At 40.3% G+C, this 24,371-nt stretch overlaps 1 protein-coding gene across 3 annotated transcripts in view; it reads right to left on the minus strand.

The window, feature by feature from the left end:
- The window catches only part of STON2 (stonin 2), a 77,575-nt gene that overhangs the window by 47,890 nt on the left and 5,314 nt on the right, over positions 1-24,371 (minus strand). For 2 of the 3 annotated variants that reach the window (XM_030452595.1, XM_030452596.1), the window contains exons 2-4: positions 12,088-12,293; positions 11,391-11,645; positions 4,973-5,170 (exon numbers count right to left, since the gene is read on the minus strand). In XM_030452595.1, the coding sequence (XP_030308455.1) occupies positions 4,973-5,170; positions 11,391-11,645; positions 12,088-12,175 (541 nt within the window). In that variant the 5' untranslated portion in view covers positions 12,176-12,293. Of the gene's footprint in view, positions 1-4,972; positions 5,171-11,390; positions 11,646-12,087; positions 12,294-24,371 lie in introns of those variants that run through there. The other variant, XM_030452597.1, reaches the window with a different exon arrangement.

Raw genomic sequence — 24,371 nt, forward strand, 5'->3', positions numbered from 1 at the left:
TTGCTCTTGGTATTCTCGAGTCATCCCCACCCTTGAAGGTAGGGTTGATGTTCCTCTGTGCAGTCTCTCCAGATGGCTTTTGCAAGCTCTCACATGCAATTTTTTTTCATGTGTCTGAGACTGGGACATCAGAACAAGTTGGTTAATAGTTACACAGCATAACTGAAGAGCTGTTTTGGGTGGAAGCTAGTAACAATCAGCATTTGCTGTTCTACCCTCGCTCTGGTTATTCACAAGGAATGTTTTCAGAGCTTGCAGCCTGTTTCTGTCATTCAGTTGTATTGCTCAGCTGTATAATTATAGAATAGTTTCGTTTGGAAGGGACCTTGAAGTTCATCACCCTCTGCCATCAGCAGGGACAACTCCCACTAGACCAGTTTGGTCAAGGCCCCATCCAGCTTGGCCTTGAACACTTCCAGTGAAAGGACAGCCACAACTTCCCTGGACAATCTCTTCCAGTATCTCTTCACCCTCAGAGTGAAGAATGTCTTCCTCATGTCTAACTTAAATCTACCCTTTTATAGTTTAAAGCTATTACCCCTTATTCCATCACCACATTCTCTTGTGTCAAGTCCCTCCTCAGCTTTCTTGTAGACCCTCTTCAGGAAAAGCTGTTCAAAGTTACTCATCTGAAACCTACAGAATACCATTCTCACAATCATCATATCAGGACTCAGCATCTAGCAGGCTACAGTTACAGAAAAAAAATTTGTGAGAGAACTGCTGCAGAAAAACAGTTTGAAAAGTTAGTACTTGTCCTCCATCACCTTCAAGAAATAGCTGAAGCTGAGCCTGCCAGAACTGTCATCTCCAAGTTATAAAATAGAAGTAGCAGAACCCCCTTAAACCATGCAATTTACTTTGAAAACAACATTCTCCGAATTAATTCCTTGTGCTATTTATTAATTTTCTGGATTTTGACCAGTTAGGAGCCACACATGCAACCTTCTATTTCCAAAGATGCAGATGTTCTCAGAAAATAATAACATAGTCATTTCCTCAGTATCCCAATAGTCCCAGAGCTTCAGAAGAATGCCAAACAGAACAACTGGTCAGCAAACTGAACCATCAGAATCAAACACTGTGTAGCTGCAGCTCTCCTAAGATACAAATCAAAACAGAAACAACAGAACTAGCAATTACTCATCTAAAATAGCTATCAGGGAAATTATATCTAGAAAGCTGAGCTGCTTTATATATGCACACACATGGAACATTATTATATAATATAGATTTTGTTATAGTCTATTAAATTTATAGTAAAATATATAGTTTATGATCTATGGAAACAATTTTTATATGTATTGATCATATATAACTTTTAATTTTGTATAGAAGATTTAATTTTCATTCACATAAATAAAAATTATTTTATAGATGAGTGGTGAAATGCAAAAATCTAAACCAAGTTGTGAGGCATTTGTGCACAACCTCAGAACAGATCCCAGTGTTTCCAGACCTATAATCATAGCTATAAGAAGCTCCTCTCCCTTGCTCCTCTGACATGTAGATATTTGGCCTTTCTTTGAAAGCTGAGACAGGCATCTGCTTCAGAATGAATAAATACTTGTATTGTATCAGTAACAGAGATGTCCTGTGTTACTCATCTTGCAAACCACAGCACAAATGCCAAAAGTTCCTGCTTCTTTCCATGCTCATTGATCCAAGCTGAGTGGCACAGTGATTCATGGGCCACTGAGGCAACAAGCCACTTCACCAGAACCAAATCCAGCTTCACACATGCTGTGAAGCCCCAGCTGTTGTAAAGTATTTGTTATAACCATATAAACATGCCCATGGTAAATGGGAAGTCTGCTATCACTTGATCCAAATTTATTGGGTAGCTTTTGCGGGCTGAAAAAGCCTCCCATGCTGGCAAAGATGAAGATAATATAAAAGGCTTCTTGGTGCCAGAGTTCAGTGTAGCACAGGCAATGAAGTGAAGCATTTTCTAGCTGCACTTTGAAAAGCCATTTGTTTTCAGCTCTCCTCATGCAGTATTTACCTCCACTGCTGTGAACTCTGCTCCTTTTCCAGGATGTAAGTAAGTTTATCCCAACTCCATCAGTCAGGAGCCTTCTGCAGTCCCCCCATAGTGAGGGCAAACTCTCAGGTTGTGATTGTTCAGGTCTCCACCATCTCTCTCAGCTGTCTTAGGTCCTATCTTACATAAACACATATGCTAGATAAAGCTCAAGCACATGGAATAGTTTTATGCTCAGATCTTGTGTCAGCTGTGAGAAAGTTCATTCCTGGCCACTTTTAACTGCTTGGAGACTACCAGCCCTGGGCAGCATGATGCACACTGGGACTTGGCTCTGTGTGTGCTTGCAGTCAGACCTACCTTAGACTTTCATCTATGTCACATAAAACCTGTACCCCAAACTTTGCAGGCATGTGATTCTTAAGCATTTTGCATGCAGAAAAAATTCAAGACAAGTGATGAAGTTACGGAACAGAGTATTTTGGATTGTCTTATGCACTGTCCAGGTAATAAAAAATCATGATGGCTAAAATAGTTATTTTGCTCAGTCTAATCACTGAGTAGAATTTTTCACACTTTTATCACCAATAAACTTGCTTGAAACAATACTAAATCCAAGCTACTCTTACAGACCCAACCTTTTACCATCACTGTGTATGAAGAATTGATTTATTTTTGTTGGGTTTTTTTAGCAGTGAAATTAATCTGATTTTTTTTTCTCTTCATCAAGCTTGACCTTGGAGTCAACATACTGGCTGACAGTGTGGCTTCACTGTTATACAGAGCATGGAGATTCCACTCTTTTCTTTCATGGAAAAAATAATTGTTATTTCATTGCATTGATGGAGCCTTCAAACTCCACTGCTGACCGAGGCACCAGTCCTTAAGGAAGAGAAGTGCAAATCAAGTGCTTGAATCAAGTCAGGTTTGAATGACTGAATTTCTGGAGAGGAGCAGAAGGGAAGGACAGAAGAAAATGATTATGCATTTCTGGCCATTTCTGCACTGTGAGGGTGGGATGAAGGCTGAGTGAACAACAAAAAAGGCAACAGTTCTATGGCCACCAGGTTCTCAGATCACTCACCTCCACAAGCCTTGCCTGATGCCAGCAGGCAGCTTGTGGGTGGGCTGTGAGCCATCCCATGAAACAAACAGGTGAGCTTTCTTCATGCTGTCCTTCTGCAACTCAATACATAGAGTATATTTCTTACCTCAAGTTCCAGTACCACCAAGGTACTGGTATCTTTTTAGCTAATGACCCATGTCATCTACTTTCTTACTTTTAAAAATTTATAGGTGATAAGAATGTTTTGGGTTTTTTTGGTACCTGTTTTGCTAAGAAATATGTTAGTTTGTGACTGATGTGGAAAGAAAGAAGAGTAAGAAGGCTGCATAAAAAGTTCTTCCTGAATTATCAGTTTCTCTTTTGGCCACATAATTCCAAATGTATGCCAGCCTTTAGATTCTCTATATAATGCAAAGTTATAAATGAACTGGGCATCCCTCATTTCCTCTGCTTATGTGGAGGCAGTGTCAGAGACAACAGCCACCCTGTGGCAACACCAGATCAACAAAACAGCAATATCTAGCACATACTTCAAATGAAAACTCTTACATGTCACTCTGGTAGACATGAGCTCATCAGACAGAACTGATGCCCATGTTGGCATCCAAACAGCTGTCACACAATGCCAGCTTGCCTGTTCTATCTTTCCATCACTGGTTTCCAAACACAGAGGTACAAACAAGCTGAGTATTCTAAAATAAAAACAACCTGTAACTATTATTTGAAGGAAGAAAGGTCTCTACTTACACAAACAAAATACTTCTCCACAAAACCTTTGTCTTAAGCAGCCAATCAGGACCTACCATACTGCTATTTATGAACTTGCCTTGATGAACAACCCAGTTTCACTGAACCATCAAGTAATACTCTTTTCAGGGATGTATGGGTATGTTTCTTATGGAAGGGACTTATGACATCAGTGGGACTTAGGAAGCCCACTCTCTCAAAACATATCTTAGTTCACTCGTATTGTTACATTCACCATCTGAGAGAAAACATTAAATGCCTTATGTATCTGAGATTTCATGACACCAACAAATGAATTTTCATCACCAAACTGGGCACCAACTGACCTTCCGCAGCTTGGGTTGAAGAGCTTTCAGCATACTTCATATGCTTGCTCCTGGAGCTGTGCATTTTTTTTTCTTTTTGTGTCCTGACATGCCTGTTCCTTTATGCTCTGTGAAAGTCTGCTTTGCCATTTAGGAGTTTTTATCCCAACTCTGCATGGCATGGGAGGCACCACTCTGCTCTATTTCTTCTGCTTCAAACACCACCTGGAGTACAACTAAGCAATGAGCTACAATGCCAGGCAGCACATTTTGCCACAGTCAGGATGCTATCTGAATAGGTCCCTCTGAGGTCAGATGAAGGACCTTAAATGACCTAAATCTGTTACTGAGCTACCCTTATCATCTCCTACACTCTCTCTGCATTACTTTGCAGTAACAGTGCAAAGCACAGTGGAAAGAATGTGTCCAGCAGCCTGGATCTGCATCTTGGCACTCAGTGAAACAGAGGCACACAGACCTGGACCTGCCTCAGCTGAATACACTGTCAAGTTAAGAAAATTTCTGCATTGAAGTTCAGGAAGGGCATCCAGCTTCTCCCACCATATACTGAGAATATACTGATCCTAGATCAGACTAAGCTCATGTGGTATGTGAAAACCAGAAAGGCTCCAGTAGTTCACTCAGATAAGTCCAACAGCTACACAGTTGCATTTGGCTCTTACTTTGCACATACCAGGGGTGTGTCAAATCCAGCTGTGATTTTTCAGGAAGTGTACTAGAAGAAAGTGTTAGTCTGCTTAATCCCCGAGTTCTTTCTGCTTTGGATCTCTTACTGTAGCTCACTACTGAGCAGGGAATCTGAGTGGCATCAAAAAGACTGAAATGGAAGCTCAAAGGCTTCCCTCTTACCAGCTGACTCTGCTGCAGATGTTCCACCACTGGTCAAGTCCTCAGTATTAATTGACTGGAGATCTGTGTAGGAGGGAGCAATGCTTGGGCTGCTGGTGTCCTCTGAGTTGGTTGTCCAGCTGCTCTCCGAGGCCCGGGCTTGTCTCCCGGAGGAGTTGGAGGAGGGGGAAGTCCAGCTGGGGGCTTTGGGTGGAGACACTGGATGCAGAAAAGGAACAGGTATGGGTTAGAGATTTACAGGGTAATTTTCCAGAAGATCACAAATATTCCAAAGACACAGTGTATCAGAGCAGTGCAACTCTGTAAAACTAAATACCAACATCCAGAGCAACACAGTTATTTTGTAACAAATACACAACTGCTGAACCAGTGCCCGACAGGGTTACCCTCCAGCACTCCTCAGCTCTCTGCTTTCCATCCCAGGCTACAGTAGCTGTATATTTTCCAGTTCAAGTATTGCAGAAGCTGTGACTCTTCAGAACAGGAAGATTTCATGTTTCTGTCGCTACTGACAAGAGGCGAATATCTGCATTGTGTAACACAGTGCAGTTTTTACAATATCATAACATTTTATAAAGTTTTAAAATTAGATTTAATTAAGCATTCTCCATCTCTGACACCCACTCAAATATAGTCGTCATCTCAGGAATGCTCCACATGGGAGGAGTATAAAAATAAACTGAAATTGATCTACTGATGTGCACTGGATATGGCTTTTGTTTCTGAACACGCAGGGTGGAGTGTCTCAATCTGAATAAACTGCGGAACATTTTTGGTCAGTGTAGGCCAAAAATCCTGCTCTACTGACCTGCCAGGCTTGCCCATCAAACAGTTAAGTCCTGCCTAACTATCATCCAGAGTTCAGAACACAGTCCCATACATCCACTGCTATGAATTTGTACTGCATACTCTTTGCCCAAAATATCACTCAGACTTCGGAACAATGGGTGAGGTGACTCTAGGGAGATCTAAAAAACTGTAAATAAAATCTTCATGAACTAGGGAAAAGCGTATTGGTAGAGACTAATGAGAATTTAGTGCCAGCATAATAACTGTTCTAAGTTAGTACTTCTATGTTTATCTTTTAAATCAACAAAGAACTCAGTGCACTCCAAATCTTGCAGTTGCAGAACAACTACTGACACACAAGTTCTCTTCTCAGCATGTAATACATAAACTACCCTTATTAGTTTGGCAGATAATTTTGGACAGACATCTTACTAGGAAGAGAGATACTCTTTAATTTGTATTAATGTTAAATAGAATTTATGTCTCCCTACTCCATCAAAGTGGTGCGATGGGACACCACTTCATTATGGAATCCTTGCTGTTTGCATACAGGGAGTATCCAAATCTTTCTCCCTGCCCTGCCAGTTGAGAAGTGCCATTTTATTTCATAGAGCTGCACTGTTAGCCTCAGGTGAACAGGAACTGGTATATTTATATTTGTACAGCTCTGAGTTCAGGTACTGCTGCTTCTAAGCAGCATCATCACTAAGAATAAAGAGCTGAAAGTCAGGAGATCTGACTTCTTATTGCACACATTGACAGTTCTTGTGTTCGAGTGTTGTGACCAAATCCCCAACTTCTTTCTCCAGTAATTCTGCGCTGTGCTGTGCTCAGTGCCTGTACAGAAAGGATGACAAATGTATGATTATCATCTGACAGTGTCTCTCTCAGTCCTTTTGGCATGAGGAATCTGAAAAGCCACCCTTAAAACTTCATCTGAAATTGCTTTACAGGCAGAGTGCTTCATCAGGACACAGAGGACAAGCTGAAAAGTTAAGCTCCACATGTGAACCAGGAGCAAGAGTCAAGTTTTTTTTTAAAGTGTGTTTTATATCTGGAATTCTAGAAATTGTGAAATAATTTTATAAGAGAGATCTTAGATCTTCAGTGTTTCTTTTTTGTTTGTTTTGTTTTGTTTAAAATCAATCAAAACAATATGAAGAATATAAGCTAATTTAGAAACATAAGATTTAATAACTCATTTCCTGTCAACGAATTTTTTTTTGGTCTAAGAGGCAGACTTACTGGAATAGTGTTGCAGAATACTTTTATATATGGGTGAATTAATTTTATTCCAGACAAGTTATGCCATTTTGAAAAAACAGAGTTGTTTTGTTTTCTAAAGAAAGAGACTTTTACTTTGGAAAATTGTAACTACAGAGAGCTTCTTCTACAACATATGTTCTTCAAAATCTTAGTACAATGAATTTCCCCCTAGGTTCTAGGTTCCCCAACACTAACCCTTTGAACTAGAAAAAGTGTCTTTTCCTCTGTGCTGAGCCAAAACCCTACCAATCTCAAAAAGCAAGACTGGCAAAAGTAAGCATCCACACATACCAAGATACTTCTTCAGACACTTCTGCTGCTCTCCAGATTCCTGGAAGTGCTGAAACCAAATTCCAAAATGAGATAGGGCTTTTTTTCCTAGAAATTTAGAATTTGGTCTCTAATGTCAATAGATGCAGAGTCATGGCCTTTCAGCTGCAGGAATTTCTCAGAAATCTGTTTACATTGAAAGACAAGAGCCAGAACTGTCCCTAACATGCAAATCCTGTAACATGCGTAGGATACTGAAAATCAGCTCATTGTTTCCCAAACTGAAGAATGCTTCCTTCAACATTCATTTTACTTTCCTTAATGTCTTTGTTCCTAACACAATATATTGGCTTTTAATATGCAGATTTACCTTTAAGCATTCGTTTCTCTATCACGTTTTGAGGACCCATTCCTTGATCCCTACACTGCATTACCATCAACCTTGTTAGCAACATTTCCTTCCTTATCACATAAGGCCTCTGATTTTTCTGATTTTAGGACAGCAACACAGTTGGTCTCGTTTTCAGCTGCTGATCTCATTTTGCACGTACTTCCTATTTTGAGACAGAACAGCACAAAATGGTTAAATTGCTATTTGCCTTCCTGTGGGACAGCCTCTCAAGGGACATGGTAGGAGTCCAAGTTACTTGAGCCATTTAAAACCAGGAAGAAGGGGGGGCTGGGCAGGGGTGTGTGTGTGGAGCAGATGATGTGAAAGATCTTGCCTTGCTCTAATTTTGGTGCTTTGCTGAATACCTCATTGAATTCAAGAGTGAAGCTAACACTGAAAGAACATAAGACTGTGAGCTGCAGGCCCAGTGTGTAACAAATGGGAATGTTATGTCACCATCTGGCTGTGACCATTTGCTTATGTAATGTTTATGATAGGAACATTTAGGTGAGCCAAAAAAATCTCATTTTTCACTTTTTCATTATCTGCTCAACAGGCTTGACTAGCCTGATAGTTAACTATGAGCAAAAGAAAGCTTCTTTTCCCAGCAAAAGGAAAAGGAGGAAGAGGTCACCACAATACATCATTTCTGTGACTAAATATTTCTGTGGCCTCACTTGAGAGTTACTGCTTCACAAGGAGAAAGCCACATGAGTTGGCAGCTGTCAGTTATCTATGCATAACCTGAAAAGCATAAGTATTTTGAAAGAAAGATTTTGTCTAGTGTTTACTCTGCCTGAACCTGGTGGAATGAAGGGTTTACAGGAATGTCCTAAATAAAAGATAATTGTTACTCTGAGGCTCAGAGTGGATGCTTTTCATTTCTATACCTTAGGTATTGACCTTTCTTCTCACCTTCCAAATTCTTTGCCTGTGTTTTCAGCCCTGTTTCTTGCTGTAAGTCCCCCTAATTTCTGATCTATCAATAATGTCTTATTTTTTTCCAGGACAAGAGTCCTGTATTAATCTAAGTTTTCTTCCAATGTATTTCCTATAGGATAAGCACTACATACCAGGTGTCTTTAAATTACTATATTTCTAGACTGTGAGCACTTTAGGGAAAAGATTTGCTTTTGGGAAAACCTGTGGAAAAATACTGTAGCTCTCAGATCAGAGTAAGACAGCATCTCTCTCCCTTGGGGCCCATTTTCTCTGTTCTCACAGCACTCTGGAAATGCCACTTTGCGAGCCCTTTTTAAAATGTGTTTCCAGGCACCCTGGCCATCAGCCTGGGTAATTATCCAGTCAGCTGTGCAGCTGCTTCAGCATGGGCAGACAACACAGACAATTTTCTATGAGTGCTGGAGCCCCGACAGGAATGTGGCTGAGGGTGCTGAGCATTCAGGACACTGCTCTTCACAGCTGCCTGCACAGGAAACAGATTTCAAACATCTCCATCCTTCTCACACCGATCCGTCTGTCCACACTTGGCCTTTACACTCTCCCCCCCCCCCCGTGGCTATTTCCTATTGTTCTTATGGGGGGTGTTTGCTACTGGAAATGAATAACTGCTGTCACTGTGGGCTTTCCACTGAGCATGTCAGTGTATTGAGGTTGTAACACAAAGTCTCCAGCTTTGCTGCCGCCCATAGAAAAAAGACGTGACCTGCAGATTAATTGAGAACAACAAGGCTGAAGTTTATCCTACCTCTTGCTGTCAAACGCCCCTCAGAGCAGAGGGCTAGAGACAAAGAATTGCCATCTTTTCTGCCCCATGACCTTCCCTTCAGAGTCTGCCAGCTGCATTGGTCTGGCCATTTATAATACAGCGTCTGGAACAGGAGTGGGACTAGCTCATGAATAAGGAGTTTAAAATACCCACATCACCTCCTTACGGGTCCTGTGTTGTTGAAAACAGCCTCCCACAAAAGATTTTATGAAGTACATCCTGATCTGACTGCAAGGGGAACCATCCTCCTCCATGAACCTCAGTCACATGCTAGGAATTAGTGTGTAAATACCTCCTCAGTGGCATGGATCACTTAGGACAAACCTTTACAGGGGCCCAAATGGGAGCCTTCTGCAAAACCACAATGCTTTTGGGAAGACTTCTCTGATCATCTCTTCTGGGTATCCTACACATTTGCCTACAACTGAGTGTTCCCTGTGACTGAAAACACAAATCCAGCCACAGCGCTTTTGCTCAGCAGGCACCTTAAGACTGGGCCACATCCCTTTAGGGATGGGAAATCCCATAATAAACAATGAAACTAGTTTTATGGAAGTCTCTTTGTTATGGCTAGCTTTATATAGGCTGAGCAAAGAATTTTTTTTTTTTTAAATAAGAAGGTGCACTTAAGAGTTTTCCAGTCAACAAGGACATCACAACACTAGGAAGGAAATACAGTGTCACAGCAACCAAGAGCTCTGTTTGGAAAAGTATGTGGCTGTATGAACCTGTATGACTAAGTATCACCTAACCACAAAGTTAAATAAGATGTAGAGCACTTCAGTTTTACAGATTTATGATTATGAGTGCTTTTCCTTCTCTCCTTATCACCAGGATCAGTAAGTATTTACAACTAAGAAGAATAACAAACAGCTAAATATAAATTAAGAAGGTGTTAAGCACAGCTTAAGAGTTATTTTTTTGCCTGAAGATTTGCTCACTTCTACTGCACAAAGATGCAGCTTCTGTCTCAAATGGACTTGTCTGTAGCACCATAAAAAGAGCAGACAGAAAACTTGTGTTTTACCTAAAACTCAACCCATAGTTGCAAATGCAAGTTTCCTAACAGAAGTATTTTTTCATGCTACTGGGTGCATTTGATGGACCCAGTGAGCAGAGTAAAGCTGCAACTTGTTAAACTGCTTTCATAACTAGAACTATTAAAATGGAATTATTTAGAGAGAATCTCAATTTGAACATGAAAAAGTAAACTAAAGTTTTCTTAGGCAATTACTCCACAACCCCCCTGCAAGGAGGGACAGTCATTTGTTCATACAGAAAAGGAGAAAAGGTAGAAACTCATACAGTCATATTAGCATAAACTGAGGAGGCATGCCAGAGACTTTTCATTCATGTTTGAAGCATGTAAGAAAGAATTTCCATACTTGAAGTGCACATGGTCCTGGAATTAGGGTCACCTTTGTCTGTCTTTGTAATTCTCCACCTGCTAAACCATAGCATCAAAAACCAGCAGACAGTACTGATGGGCACTGGCACCCTGGCTGTTAGTCTCAGTAAGCTTCTGGCAAGAACCAAATGGTGACTGTGCACAAATAAAGGCAATGGCCACAGAGGAGAGAAATCACCATTCTTTCACTTCCAGACCACAGAGGCAAATATGGCTCAGACTTCTTAAGATATTTATACCTGTAAATAAGAAATGTCACTACTGAAAGCATCACTACATTGGTTCCTGTGTTTAGCAGTCTCCAGGGCCAACATGTTCCAAAAACACATAAGCCTTTTGTTTTCATTACAAAAAGAGAATGTGTTTGGTTTATACTGCTAGTTCAACCTGGAAAGAAATTATGAGGCCTTTTTTGAAACTCTGGTAACATTAATAGTTCTAAAATACAGCAAAAACTAGTCAAAGTTCAACCTCTGACAAACCAAAGAGCAAGGAAAAAATCCTGTCAGCTCTCACTGTGTTCTGTTATGTTATTGGAATGGACCTTTTCATGCATTTGCCTCACCTGCTTGTGGGTGGGTGGATGGAGTACTAGTCCATGGTGCATCTTCAAACTGCACCCAAGCACTGATGGATGATGACAAATCAGCAGTGGGACACACATGGTTTGCAAGCACAGCAGAATCCACATTGGGTTTGTCAGCTGCATCATCCAGGTCTGCATGGGAAAGGCCTTGAAATTCTCCACCTGCATTGTGGTTCTCTTCTGAGGATGTGTCTGAGGAACTAAAACATTTCTTCAGAGGCTCCTCAGTGCTACCTAAAATGGAGACAAAACATAAATATTAGTAGGGCTCACCATTAATTCATTCTTTTTAATTAAAATATCTAATATTTGCCATTAAATGTAGGTAGAAATTTTTCCTTCACATAATGTCATTTTTAGACTGGTATAGGGCATAGCTTTGTACTTGATTATAATAGGCTAGACTTCTTCCATGTCAGTTGGATACTGTAATGAACCTCAAAGGACAGATCCAAACCCTGGAATACTTATGCTAAGGAAATCTTTTATTAAGAGAGCATTTCACATTTTTGGCCAAAATTCTCTTATTAAATAGGAGCAGCAGGAAATAATTCAACCTCTGCACATATTGCTTCCACTCAGAAGGCAAGCTCTGTGATACCAGATATATGATAGTAGTTGGTCTATTTAAAACAGAGAAATCTCTCAAGTTCAAAGAAAATGAGAGACAGTTTACCTCGTGATTTAGCAGGGAGGAGCACCTCATCAGAGAAGGACACCCACTCAGACTGACGGGAGGCTATGACACTTGTCAGAGACGTCATATTCACAGCAGGCTGCTCATCTTCACTTGGGGACTACATGGAGGAAACAGACTAGGAGAGGCACGGCGAAGATGAGCCAACAGAGGGAAACACCATCTTTGTGTTTTCTTTTCAAGTGCTGTTAAGATAAGAAAGGAGAAAATTATTTCTTTTAGAAAATTAAAATGAGGTATACCATTTTAATAATACAAAATATTAAACCAATTTTTGTACTGCAAGCACAGTACTGCCAAAATACTGCCACTTCAAGATAGTAATGTCACCTGTGTCTAGACAAGGTCTACACTTGAGCAACTCCTCGAGGATTTTCAAACGTCCTCATGTTAAAACAGTCAATTACCAAATATAATGTTTTATTCCTTACACAGGGAGCCATCTCTCTCACAGCCCCAGTAAAACCAGTGAGGACAATCTCCCAGGTTTATTAAATTTTGATGCAACTTAATCCCAATTCCACAATTTCAGCATATCCTTGCTCATCTTGCTTCTTACAATAACTTCTTCCTCTCAATAAAGCAATAAACTGCACATCTCACTATCAATAGCAGTTATGTAATTGGTTCTAGGACGAGGACAGGTTGCCCATGATTGCCATCAGGGTCCAAATCTGAAGAGATATCCTCTCAGCTAGCTGCACTTCCAGCTATGCTGCTTAATTGGAACGTCACATTTTAATTATAAAACCAAACGTCTTAGATTTGTCTGGAGTTAAGCAAGATTTTTCTGCAGCCCAGCAAATATTTTCACAGAAGCAGCAATTCTAATTAGGCTGCACTCCAATAGGATGTGCCCCACACAGGTCTGGGAATCAGCTAGAGAAAATGGGGCACTTCAAGGTGTTCTGGTTGTTGCCTAGTAACCAGGAAGGTCAGACCTGAGGAGAAAAATTCTCTCCGACAAACACCCTTGACCACCTCAGATCTGCAGACCACTTCAAAACTCTTGGAGGACTCTTGCTTCCTCCTAGGGAAGCAAGTGAAGTCTGTCCCAGATAACTTTAAGCACTGAAGCTCTTGCTGCCATAGCACTCATGTAATTGAAAGTACTCAGTACTCAGACTTGGCCATTTTAAAACGCTGTAAGCCACATTTCTTGGCCTTCTCTCTCTCACCTAAATGAAGTGGATTTGGGGGTGAAACTTCAGTTTGGTGTACAAGACCAGATACTTCACTGAGACTTCTCTTTTCCTGACAATAACAACATTTAGGTCTGAAGAGCAGGCTGATACGTGAACACATTCATTCTTAAAGCATTTTCTGCAGGAAGCAGGTCATTAAATGGCTTCCAGTATGATTATTCTCTTCAGAGCTGCAGATGTTACTCTGTTGAAGGCCGGTCAGCAAGTAAGAGCTGCATGAAAGACCCGAGTGAAAAAACTGAAAATCTCAAAACTTTGGAAGTCACAAACCAGCCCAACATCCAGAAAGAACTCATGGGTCCATGCTTGCTGGATGAAGATGAACCTTTTCAAGCAGAATTGTACACAAAATGTTCAGTTTCCTGCAAACACAAAAAAAGGATTCCTGGAGACAATTCAGATGGCTTAATGTGATTTGTCAGAAGATTGATGACTCCCCCACAGACTTTCCAGAGCCTGTGGCCACCTCTCAGCCAGTCACCACCCTGTGTATCTTTCTCTTGTTACACAACCAATTCCCTAACGCTGGAGGAACAGCTGTGCTTGAGCCCCAACACCTTTTCCTCCACTTCCATAGTAGGATATCTGCCTTCACCTGGTGTGGGCAGATACCTTTGCCTAAGTCACACAGCATCTATTTTGGGTGCTATGAATAGAAGCTACAAGTCTAAACAGAGGAAAGCTAAGAGAAAAAGAATAATCAGATATTTAGGGTCACTTGGATACCATAGGAGGGAAGAAGATGATGACCTTGGTATCTTGCTTTCCTTGTGTGACCAATGAAGTTGTTTGTTTTGGGCTTGTTTAAATATCTGTAACCAAGTCTTATTTTTCCAAACAACTGAATGCTGACCTCCCGTTTTTCCTGGACAAGTCCTGACAGAAGCATGAAATGGCAGGAAATGAAAAAATAAAACAGTTTATCTTTCCCTTAATGCACAGAGACTCAAAAGAGCTCTTCTTATTTTTGTTTTTATTTGTTTGAAACGTGAAAGGAAAAAAAGCCACAAAAGAAGGCAAGAAAAAGGACTGTTTCAGCTTTGCAGATAAGTAGGAGAATTATTTCATTATTTTAGGACAGATTTGCTCTTTTACCCTATTGCCCAATGACAAGCATACTTTTCTAAATCCACTCAGTACCAGACAGCAAAACTTGAAACACTTTAAAATGCATAGTGAGCACTGAGTTCAGAAAAGCATCAGAGTACCACACATTGCAGCACAAAATGTATACTCCAGCTATACAACTTAGCACAGCCTTCCCAGTTTGGTAAACAAATGAGACTGTGTTGACTTATCAGAATGATCACAACTTATGGACAAGCAGTCTGAAAGACAGAGAAAATAGCCTGAGTGGATCATGATGTCAAAAACTCTCAGAATACTGGCACTCTAAAAATGCATATGTTAGGATGAAGAAAATTACTTAAAAGACAGAGTTTTGTGTTCTTTCAGTTTTGACCTAAATGTCTGTACAGAATTATGAATCCTGTACAGCTAACTCCTGAGCAAACCATGTGGAGAAGGTACAACTTAATTCCCAGAACAGATGGATTATCTGCTATACCAGATGCTATACATGTGGACCTTGATGAACCTTGCCACCACTTCCAGAGCAGTGATTTGACCACGAGGAAACAGAACTCTGAGAAGCTGAAATTTCTGTGTCAGGTGTGTCTTTTTCACATTACAGTTTCACAGCGGGACACCTGAATCTGCGTGACACATAGGCAACAATTATTTCCAGTTCTCCAAAGGGCAGAGATCACAGAACTGAAATAAACATCATTGCCTGTTTAAGTCCTCCTAACTGATCATATATCCCTCTTTAAAATGGATGAAAATTCATTTTTAAAATGATTGCCCTGCTTTAATGATGCAAAACCTTCTCTCATTTCAGATCTATGTGAATGTATGGTTTATTGCCATTTGTTCTGGGTGACTGCTTACCTATCTGCCTTTTTGTACAACTACACTCTAGCAACAGATGAAATATCTTTTTCTGTTTATTTTACTAGGCCAAAAACATGCATTTGAGCAAGTGACATAATTATCTTGTGCCAGAAGTCTCACATCCAGCACCCTGTACAATGAGCCCTCACTTTAGGTGGGACTTCTATAGACTAGGTGAGTACAAACACGAACAGTAGCAATGGTTCTTAGCACTACTGAGACATTTTAGAAGTATTTGTAATGCAGTGGTATTTTTGTAAACATACCATTCAAAGCACTTAATTACTCCTGTTTGGACAGCAAACTTGAACATTTCAACTCTGCTCAAAAGCAAGAGCTTAGCACAATTAATCATTTTAAGCACCAGGGTTATGTCTCCAGCTGATTCCAGTGACAAACACAGATGTAGTGCTACAGTAGGCTTCATCACTGCAACCTGGAGTTACTAAATTAAGAGTAATACTGAGGGAGGAAAAAATGAGAAAAAAAAGTAAGGAGATTAAATTCAGGTTTTGTTTTGGAAGTGTAGTTACAATAGCAAGTTTGTGCTAAATTTACAGGCTTATATATAATATAAATTTATAGACAATATATTCCCTTACGTGGCAGCACCAGTGAAAATATCTCATACCACGTGCAGGGATAGTGCTTTTCTTGCTTATACAAACCTTTACAATCCCAGGGACCTAAGCATTAATTGCTTACTGTACTTTGTATTTGGTTATTGTAGGTCATAGAAGGGAAAACAAGTAGACAAGACATTTTAAGTTCCATGGAGCAGAAAAAGAGACTAAGCCAAAGGGGTGGAAAGGAAAGACTGACCATGGCTTTTGTTGTAACAATCAAGTGTTACTAATACCAGGGAAGTCTCAAGGAAAAATATGTAATTTTATCTTGACCACGTGTTTGGCAAATCTGTACAGCCCAAACAAGTCTAGTAGCATGAACTGGGGAATGATTGCTGCCTTGGGCAAATTTCCAAGTGAGAGAGAGATCATGGGCCTTCCTCTCAACTTGGCCTGTAAAAACTACTGACCATCAGCACATCATGACCTGAATAATAAACAAACTCCAAACTGGAAATCTGTTCTCAAGCATCTAAATAAAGTTCCAAGTACTTCAGGGTGCCACAGCAAAAACAAAACCCAGTGATAAATGACAGGGAAAAAAAACAACACCACAAAAGTTGAGAAATCAAAAAAAATAAAGGATTGGATTTGGATTTCAATATTATTACTGAAAAAAAATCATTGCACCATCCTTTGCCTAATTGCCTCAGGTGAGAGTACCTTATGAATAATCTTGATGATGAGAGGAATTAAGTAATATTTTGTTTTTCAATTATTGAATTCTTAATATTGACAATCCTATTTTCTCCATGTATACACCTCCCCCAGTTTATAAACTGCCCCAAGAAAATCTCTGGTAACACCAGGTTTTAGAACTTACAGTAGTTCTACTTATTATGATTAATATGTCCAATCACACGAGTTTCATGACTTCAGATAAGCTATAGCTTAAGAGGCTCAGTCACTACCTGGTGCATTTAACATCCACTTATATGAAAAGCCTCAATATTGTAAGGAAGAATTAGGGCACAAAGAGAGCTCAGAACATGTCCCTTATCAAATTTCTGTGGATCTCTGGAAGCAGCAATGGCTTTGCCTATTACAGATTACACCTAAGTGAACATGAGTTGTGAGAGTGTTCTGTCCTCAGAGCCTGGTCTGATCCACTTTGTGCCATTAGGTCATTCCTATTGTCCTCTGGCAATTTTAGACAGAGATGGAGTGAGGCAGAGTGTGGTACTGAAGATGACCAGAGCCATGTGGCCTGTTGGAAGGCAGAAAAGTTGGGGGTGGGTCCCTGAGCACAGGACCACAGGCCACACTGGTTTATGGCCATACTCAATTATTCCTGTGGATGCCAAGTCATCTGTCTAAATCCACACTGCCAGTAAGGGGCAGAAACAGGGTTAAAGCTGAGATGACCTGAAATGTCCTCATTTTCCCTAGGCCACAGGAACCCAACATCACACACAAAACCATTTCCCACAAATATACATCTCAGCTTTGCTGTAAGCTCACATTTCCCTACAGGAAGAAGAGAGAGCCTGTTGGGGATGAGATGGTAAGAAAATCATAAGCATCTCCACTCAGAAATATTTGTGTCAAGGCTAAAATGTGAAAGGTCAACAGCTTCTGGGTTTCTGCACCACAATTTATTTTCCACAGAAGCTCCTCTGTTTTAAGAGAGACAGACAGAGACAACACATAAGCAGCTCTCCTGCTGGCAATACCAAGATATTTAGGCAGTGCAGAAGGCAATGGTCTCTCTCCTTCTGCCAAAGCCATGCCTTAGAAATGCTTCATGGGTTTGGGATGCCTCATAATGAGAGCCACTCAGACAAGATACTCTGAGGGGAGGGACTCAAAACCTGATACTGGAGAAAAATTATACAACCTCTTCCTCTACTCTTTGGACTCCCAAGAACTTCAAAGCAGTAGAAAGGCACTATAGAACAGCAGCAATACAGAAAAAAATGGGAATTGTAGTGTAACAAGGCAACCAGGTGCCCCTAATTGCCAGGGAGTGGGCATGAGCTTGTGTTAAGCCCACCTGTGCCTGATTAGGGTGGGCCCCCACTGCGCAGGAGCAGGGCTTTTATTGGCCTCCTGGTCCTGCTCATGCGCAGTGGGGGCCCGCCCTAATTAGACACAGGTGGGCTTAACACAAGCTCATGCCCACTCCCTGGCAATTAGAGGCACCTGGTTGCCTTGTTACACTACATGGAATCTAGCTTATTTTATTTCTAATTTTTTTTTTAAATTAGAATTAACTTTCAGGTAGAAACCAAGAGAGTATGTCAGACAAAATGTTTGGCTGTGATAGTTCATATTCCCAGTCACATTTGGAAGGTAAAAGCTAGAAGCTCTACATTTCAGGACTGTAAATACAACTTGTGGTTGGTCCTTTGTCAAAGTGTAATTGAGACCTCCAGTCATGTAACTGCATTGAAGGATACATGAAGGATAATTGTATCCTAAACTGCAGGAAAATTGGGATATTGAAGGATGTCCCAAACTGAAGGATAATTTCCCAAACTGCAAGTCTTCCAATGCAAACTAAAATCTGAAGCAAAAATGTTTAACTTCCAAGAGTCACAACTTTTATACAATGTAATACTACAATAAGTCACATCCCAATCCACACAGGGAAGGAACTGGAATTAACTGATTTGTTCTTTCAGACCTGAAAAAGTAAATCATACCAGGGAGATGTTTTTCAGAAGCTCCCACTAAGCAACCTAGTTTGCACATCTGATATTGATGCTCTCATGGATTCTTGTCTAAACTGTGCACAGGCAAGATAGCCAGTTGTATTCCATTTACTAACCATCCAAAAGCTACTGTACTTTACTCACTGTTGTGATGATTATCAAGATGTGGTTTTTAAGTTATCTCACTGGTGTAGAAAGCAAAAAATTCTACAATCAATCACTCTTGGTCCAATTATGTCACTGCAGCCTAATATCACTGAAGACAGCCATCAAGAAAGGAACATAGGTGACAAAGTCCTGTGTATGTATCCATCTAAACTGAGACTAATGACAAAAAGGGAAGTGAGTAAGCAATCATAAGTTTACTGGAATATTGTGCTGGATGATAAGCACCCTTCTACTAAACACACATTCTGGCTTATATGAAATGCAATTCTGTTCTGTCAGCTACTAACATTCCAGCATTGCCCACATGCCTTGCAACAAATTACTGCTTTACCAGTATTCCCTATGCAACTCTAAAACTGGTCCTGTGTCCAAGAGTAAGAGAGCCAGCATAATTCTTCTTCTGCCTCAGGACTGGTTTCAGTTGCACAAATGAAATCAGGGCTTTATCTTGTAAATTAAAACTAAGTTCATGCTAAAGTTCAATGAAAAACCTTCACTGAAAATGGTGGATATAACTAGTTGCCATCAGTCAGTCTCAGTTAAACTCACATGGGACTAAGAAAGCTGGGGGAAGTAAAAACAAAACAAAACAAAAAAGAAGCCAAACTCTCAAACACTAGCTACATTCAAGACACGGGAGACGCTGCATTCTGTCAAAAAGATGCTTCACTGGAAGCTGTGTGCCTACAGAGAGGATGGACATTCATCTCCTTGAGCTGCGAGTATGCACAGAAGGGAAGAACAGATTCAGGGTGAGGGAAGCACAGAGCAACCAACTATAAAAGCATCAGGAAGACAAGGATCACTGAGGAATAGATGCAGCCCTGAAAGAAAGCAAGGAAGTTTTTTTTGTGGCAAATGTTGCCTGGAAAGGGAGGTTAGGAACACTGACTGAGAGTCATCTTCTGGTCATGCCTTCTCTGTATTTCCATATAACAACTACAGATGTATCAATAACTTCTATGCAAAGGTACTTCTACCCAACATCTTTTATAATGTTTAAGCTGTATCAGCAGCATGCTTCCAAGGAGGAGAGTTTAAAAAGGGATTTGAATTGTAAGGAAGAACCTGTTTGATGGTTATATATAAAGGCAACCTTAAAATGTGGGTCTGTCTCTCAGTTTAAGGAAATCCTGCTTGACTATTTAACACCAGACAGAAAAACAATACTCTGGAAGAGGTACCTCAGGTAGCAAGCCTGCTCTGGCAGAAAATTTCTTGGATGATCCAACTGGTCTTTCCTCATCTCCAGTGTCTGTCATTATGCAACTTACTGTGATGCCAGGACACTGCAGCCCTTCAGGGCAACCCACAAATATCATGTTTGTTGTCACTCTCTATTTTAGACATTCTAAATATAGGCCTATTGGACTTGATGTTATTCATTTAGCATGACTACTCCTGTGACAGAAGAATGAAAAGCAACTCTAGATAAAAAACATATTTGAAAAAAAAATCAAATTTAAAAGCACCCCATATTTTATATACTACAACAGCAACAACAACAAAAAAACCCCAAGCCCTATACATGAAGTAGAAACAAATATCTTGACAAGTAAAATCCACATACAGTATGAAATAGTACATCTGCAACACTACTGTCTAATATGTTTGTAATTGTATTTGTCTAATTATCAGAACACAAAATAAGAATGCTCGGTATACTACAGTGATGTAGGAAAGAGGGTATAAGAAAATCCTGAAATTTTTGTTGTTTGGTTTGTTTATGCTAAAACACACTAACAAGCAGTGTTTCTCCCCATTTCAGGGGAGAAAAAAAGAAACCTGTTCTGTAGTATCTCTGTCACCAGGTCCATACCTAGACAGTAGGGTTAGTAAGATGATAGTAGAGGTAATATTGATTCCTGAGTGTAACTTACCCACCTCTGGAAGTTCCCAGGGAACAGAACACAAGAGGTAGCTTTTCACTGGTGCACAGCAGTAGAGGACTTTGCTAAAAATGCTGTTCAGAATACTTTGCTTTCTAACTATCAACAATTTGGCATCATTTGGTCTGACAAGCTGCAGATGCTCATCTTCATGGTGCTATCCCTTTGACAACCAGATGTGCCTCTGAAAAAGCAGGTAACCTTCTCATTCCAGAGGAGGAATCCAAGCTACATGGCCATCTAGCTACATGGGATCATGTAAGTGCTGCAGGGGTACATGGGGATAGGTGGACCCCTGCAGCATGGGGAAGCAGCAAATCATTCATATTTCATTACACTCAGTATTTTGCTGAAGAAGTTACAAGAGGAGGCATTGAAAGTCTAAGTATCAACAGCAGGAGGAAGAAGCAGTTGCACATCATGCTCAGTAGCATCAAATAATATTAGTACCAACATTACTGTATGGCTTCCATGAGATGCTCATCTTTTAATCTGACACAAATGCCCAGTTACAAAGCATTCACAGTGTTGACAACTATGCAGAATTATACATTGAAAGTCATACGAATCACCTCCCAGAGAGTGTGGCATGGTCCCTGCTTTCACTGTGCTTGGAATGATGGTGCACAGTCATTGCACCAATGCATGAGTGAGGCTATCAACAAGCAGAGCATAAAAGAGAATGATTAAGAATAAAGACAGACAATGGCTAAATCACTCAATGGTTGGGGCATTATTGTTAAAATGAACAGACAAAACTGGAATAGCAGGGAGCACTGCACATCAGGTACACTGACAGAGCTGTACAGACACCCTGGGAAGAATGTTTTGCCCTAGACCTGTTTTGTGGGGAAACTTCTGGGATAGCAGCTCCTTGTATGCCTGGCTTGAGACAGTGTTGCACAGGTCCTGTAGGTATATGTATTTGTACGTGGTACACAGAATCTAAAACTAAGAAAACTGCTATCTATAGGTGCATGAAAAAGAAAAAAATCTTAATTTTTTACATAGAAATAGGAACATGACTTGATCTTTCAAAACTATATGTTTTCAGTATATAGGTAATTGGGCTGGCTACACAAAATCAATATTCTAAAGAAAAAAATCAGAAAAATGTACAGTGAGATATGTCACTATTCTTTTCTTGTCAGACAACTAACTCTTCAGTTTCAAGCAGCAGACATTTGTTATATCATCAAATCATATAAAGCTTAACTGCACCAGGTGACCAGCCATTCCATATATCTAGAAGTATGCTCTGCTTCCCTCCACTTTTAAATGATGCATGCAGAAACTAAAAGATAAAAGTCTCATGGTAAGCCAAGTGAAGTTATGAACATACTCAGCACTCAACTGGTCTTGGGAAATGCAATATCTTGTCCCCCAAATTTTTAGACAAGTTTCATTCATGTTACATTTCTTGCTGCTGTCAGACATTGTGTAACACAATGTCTGTAAGGTATAGTTTATGCATGATCTGTTTCGTGCCATCCATGTGATTTAGCAGAGCAATGGTGTGAAAAAAAAACAAATCACAAAACTAAACCCCACTAAAAATCCCCAACCCCAATAGGCCCTTCCCACCTAAGCCTGCAAAAGTTTAAGAAAGCAAAGCAGAAATAATTCTATGAAGATTTCACCCACTTAATTGAAAAATCAACATAAAGTACTTCAGACATGCACGTAACCCCTGAAAGGCTTTGGAATCTGAACATCCTCTCTGCAATCCCTCTCAGGTAACACTCCCAGCAGTGCTCTGTGTTTTAACAGCGGAGCTGCTGACTGAGCCTGCCTTAAAAATGGAATTAATGCAATCAGGTCACCCCACCTTCCCACCCAACCTCACACAGCCATAAGCAACCACAGTTACCCTGCTCCCCAGCCCACCAGACATCTCTGTTGCACAGCACTGGGATGTGTGGCAATACCAGTTCACAGCAATGTTAATGCAGCATTACAGCTCTCTTGTCACCTCTGAGGAAAGACCTTTGAGGAAAGACCAGCTGACCTTTGGGAAAAACTGCCTTACCCAGTGGAAAAGTTTTGTGATAGGCAAGTTGACAAAGAGAATTTAAAAGATTTATTTACCTCTCCTTTTCAGTAAAAGCAAAGACCCACTAAGGGACTGGGACTATGTTCTATTACTAAGACTGGCAGTGACTCACTCTGGCAGAGTAAGTTGACACCAGCGTAACTGACACAAACAAAAGCATGCTACAGAATACTAAGAACTAGCATAATTAGAAGAATTTCCATTTTTTTTTTCAGGACAAACTTCCTGAAAAGAAGGGATTATCACTTGAAAGTTATTGCCTGTTTCAGTCACTGAAGTGCTCAATGCAGCTGCTTGGAGTTGCAGCTCCCAAAGGTCTGTGGCCACCTTCCATCAGTCTTAGCTCCAAGGATATTCATATCAATAGTCTGGATTGAATACAGGGAGAATTTGCAGTCTTTTCTGAAAAAAAGAGTGAATACTGGTGCCAAACACTTGAGCAGACATGCAGCGTGGTAAACTAATACAGCTGCCTCCATTCAGAGAGACTTGGACAACTAAATGCAGAGGTCAGAGATGTTATACAGGAGGGGAAAGCCCAGATCTGCCCAACCTATTCTATCTCAGTTTTATCCCCTTCAGTCACATTTGAAATTCTGGCAGTGAATACCCCCAAACAATCCATGCACTTATTAGCTGAGATCTTATTCCTCATGCTAAACTCACATACCTTATAACTGGAAATGATATTTAGGAACATGCACCTGCTATACCTATATAAGCGGGATATAATTTTTACACAGGTAAAAATTACCTGTGTAAAAATTTTTACCTGTAATAATTTTTACACCTGAACCCTGGTGGACTGGAAACAACAGTGCAAGGATTAGAGAGAAAGGAGAATTTCAGGTGGCAAGTTTCTGTCCTCAGGAGCAGTTAGCAATTAAACAGCAACTAATCATTAAACTCCATAGGCTAAATTCTTCCCTACAGATGTTCCACTGAAATCATTTTATTAGAAAATTAACTGACCTTGTGCTGTGAAGCTTGAAGACTTTGGGTTTTAGCTATGCAGCTAATATTATTTTTTCTCTTAAAAAATGCTTAGTAGTGCTTTTTCCATGCATTTGCATCACCCACAGAACCACAAAACCACCATGCAGTTCTGCAAAATGGTACCTTCTGTTCACAAGAGGCCCCTGGTTCTGACAGCAAGAGAACAAAATTATTATATGGTATAACCCACCCCCACTTTCAAAAGTAAATTAAAGATAATGCTTTCATTTCATTTCACAGCTGGCAAACCCAAGAGCCCACAGAGAGAATTAGTTTCCATAAATACTCATGTCTATAAACGCCAACTAAAACTTGGCCTAAAATAGCACAATGAAAGAAAACAGCTCAGCAAAAAGACATCCTTTCTCCCAAGTTTACTAGGCAGGTCTGCTGCCATTGGACCAGGAGCTCCACTTTCAATCTCAGCTCTGAAGCACAATGACTGCACCTTGACTCTCATGATAGTTCTGTACAACCAGAGTACTTCCATAGATGAAGACTTACCCTTCACTTCTGCCCTGTTTCGAGTCGAGGGAACTGTGCTGACACATTTAGTTCAGTAGCCTTAATAAAGCAAGATGAATCACATCTCATTTAACTCTGGACACCCGTTTGGACTTCTGAGACTGTCACCTGATGCCCTGTTTATAGTCAATAGAAGGAACACAGCACCTCCAGAGGATCTTTCCTCTGATCTATTTTTGAACAGGGTGAATCCC

Source organism: Calypte anna, chromosome 5A (assembly GCF_003957555.1).
Source record: "Calypte anna isolate BGI_N300 chromosome 5A, bCalAnn1_v1.p, whole genome shotgun sequence".
NCBI classification, from domain to species: Eukaryota; Metazoa; Chordata; class Aves; order Apodiformes; family Trochilidae; genus Calypte; species Calypte anna.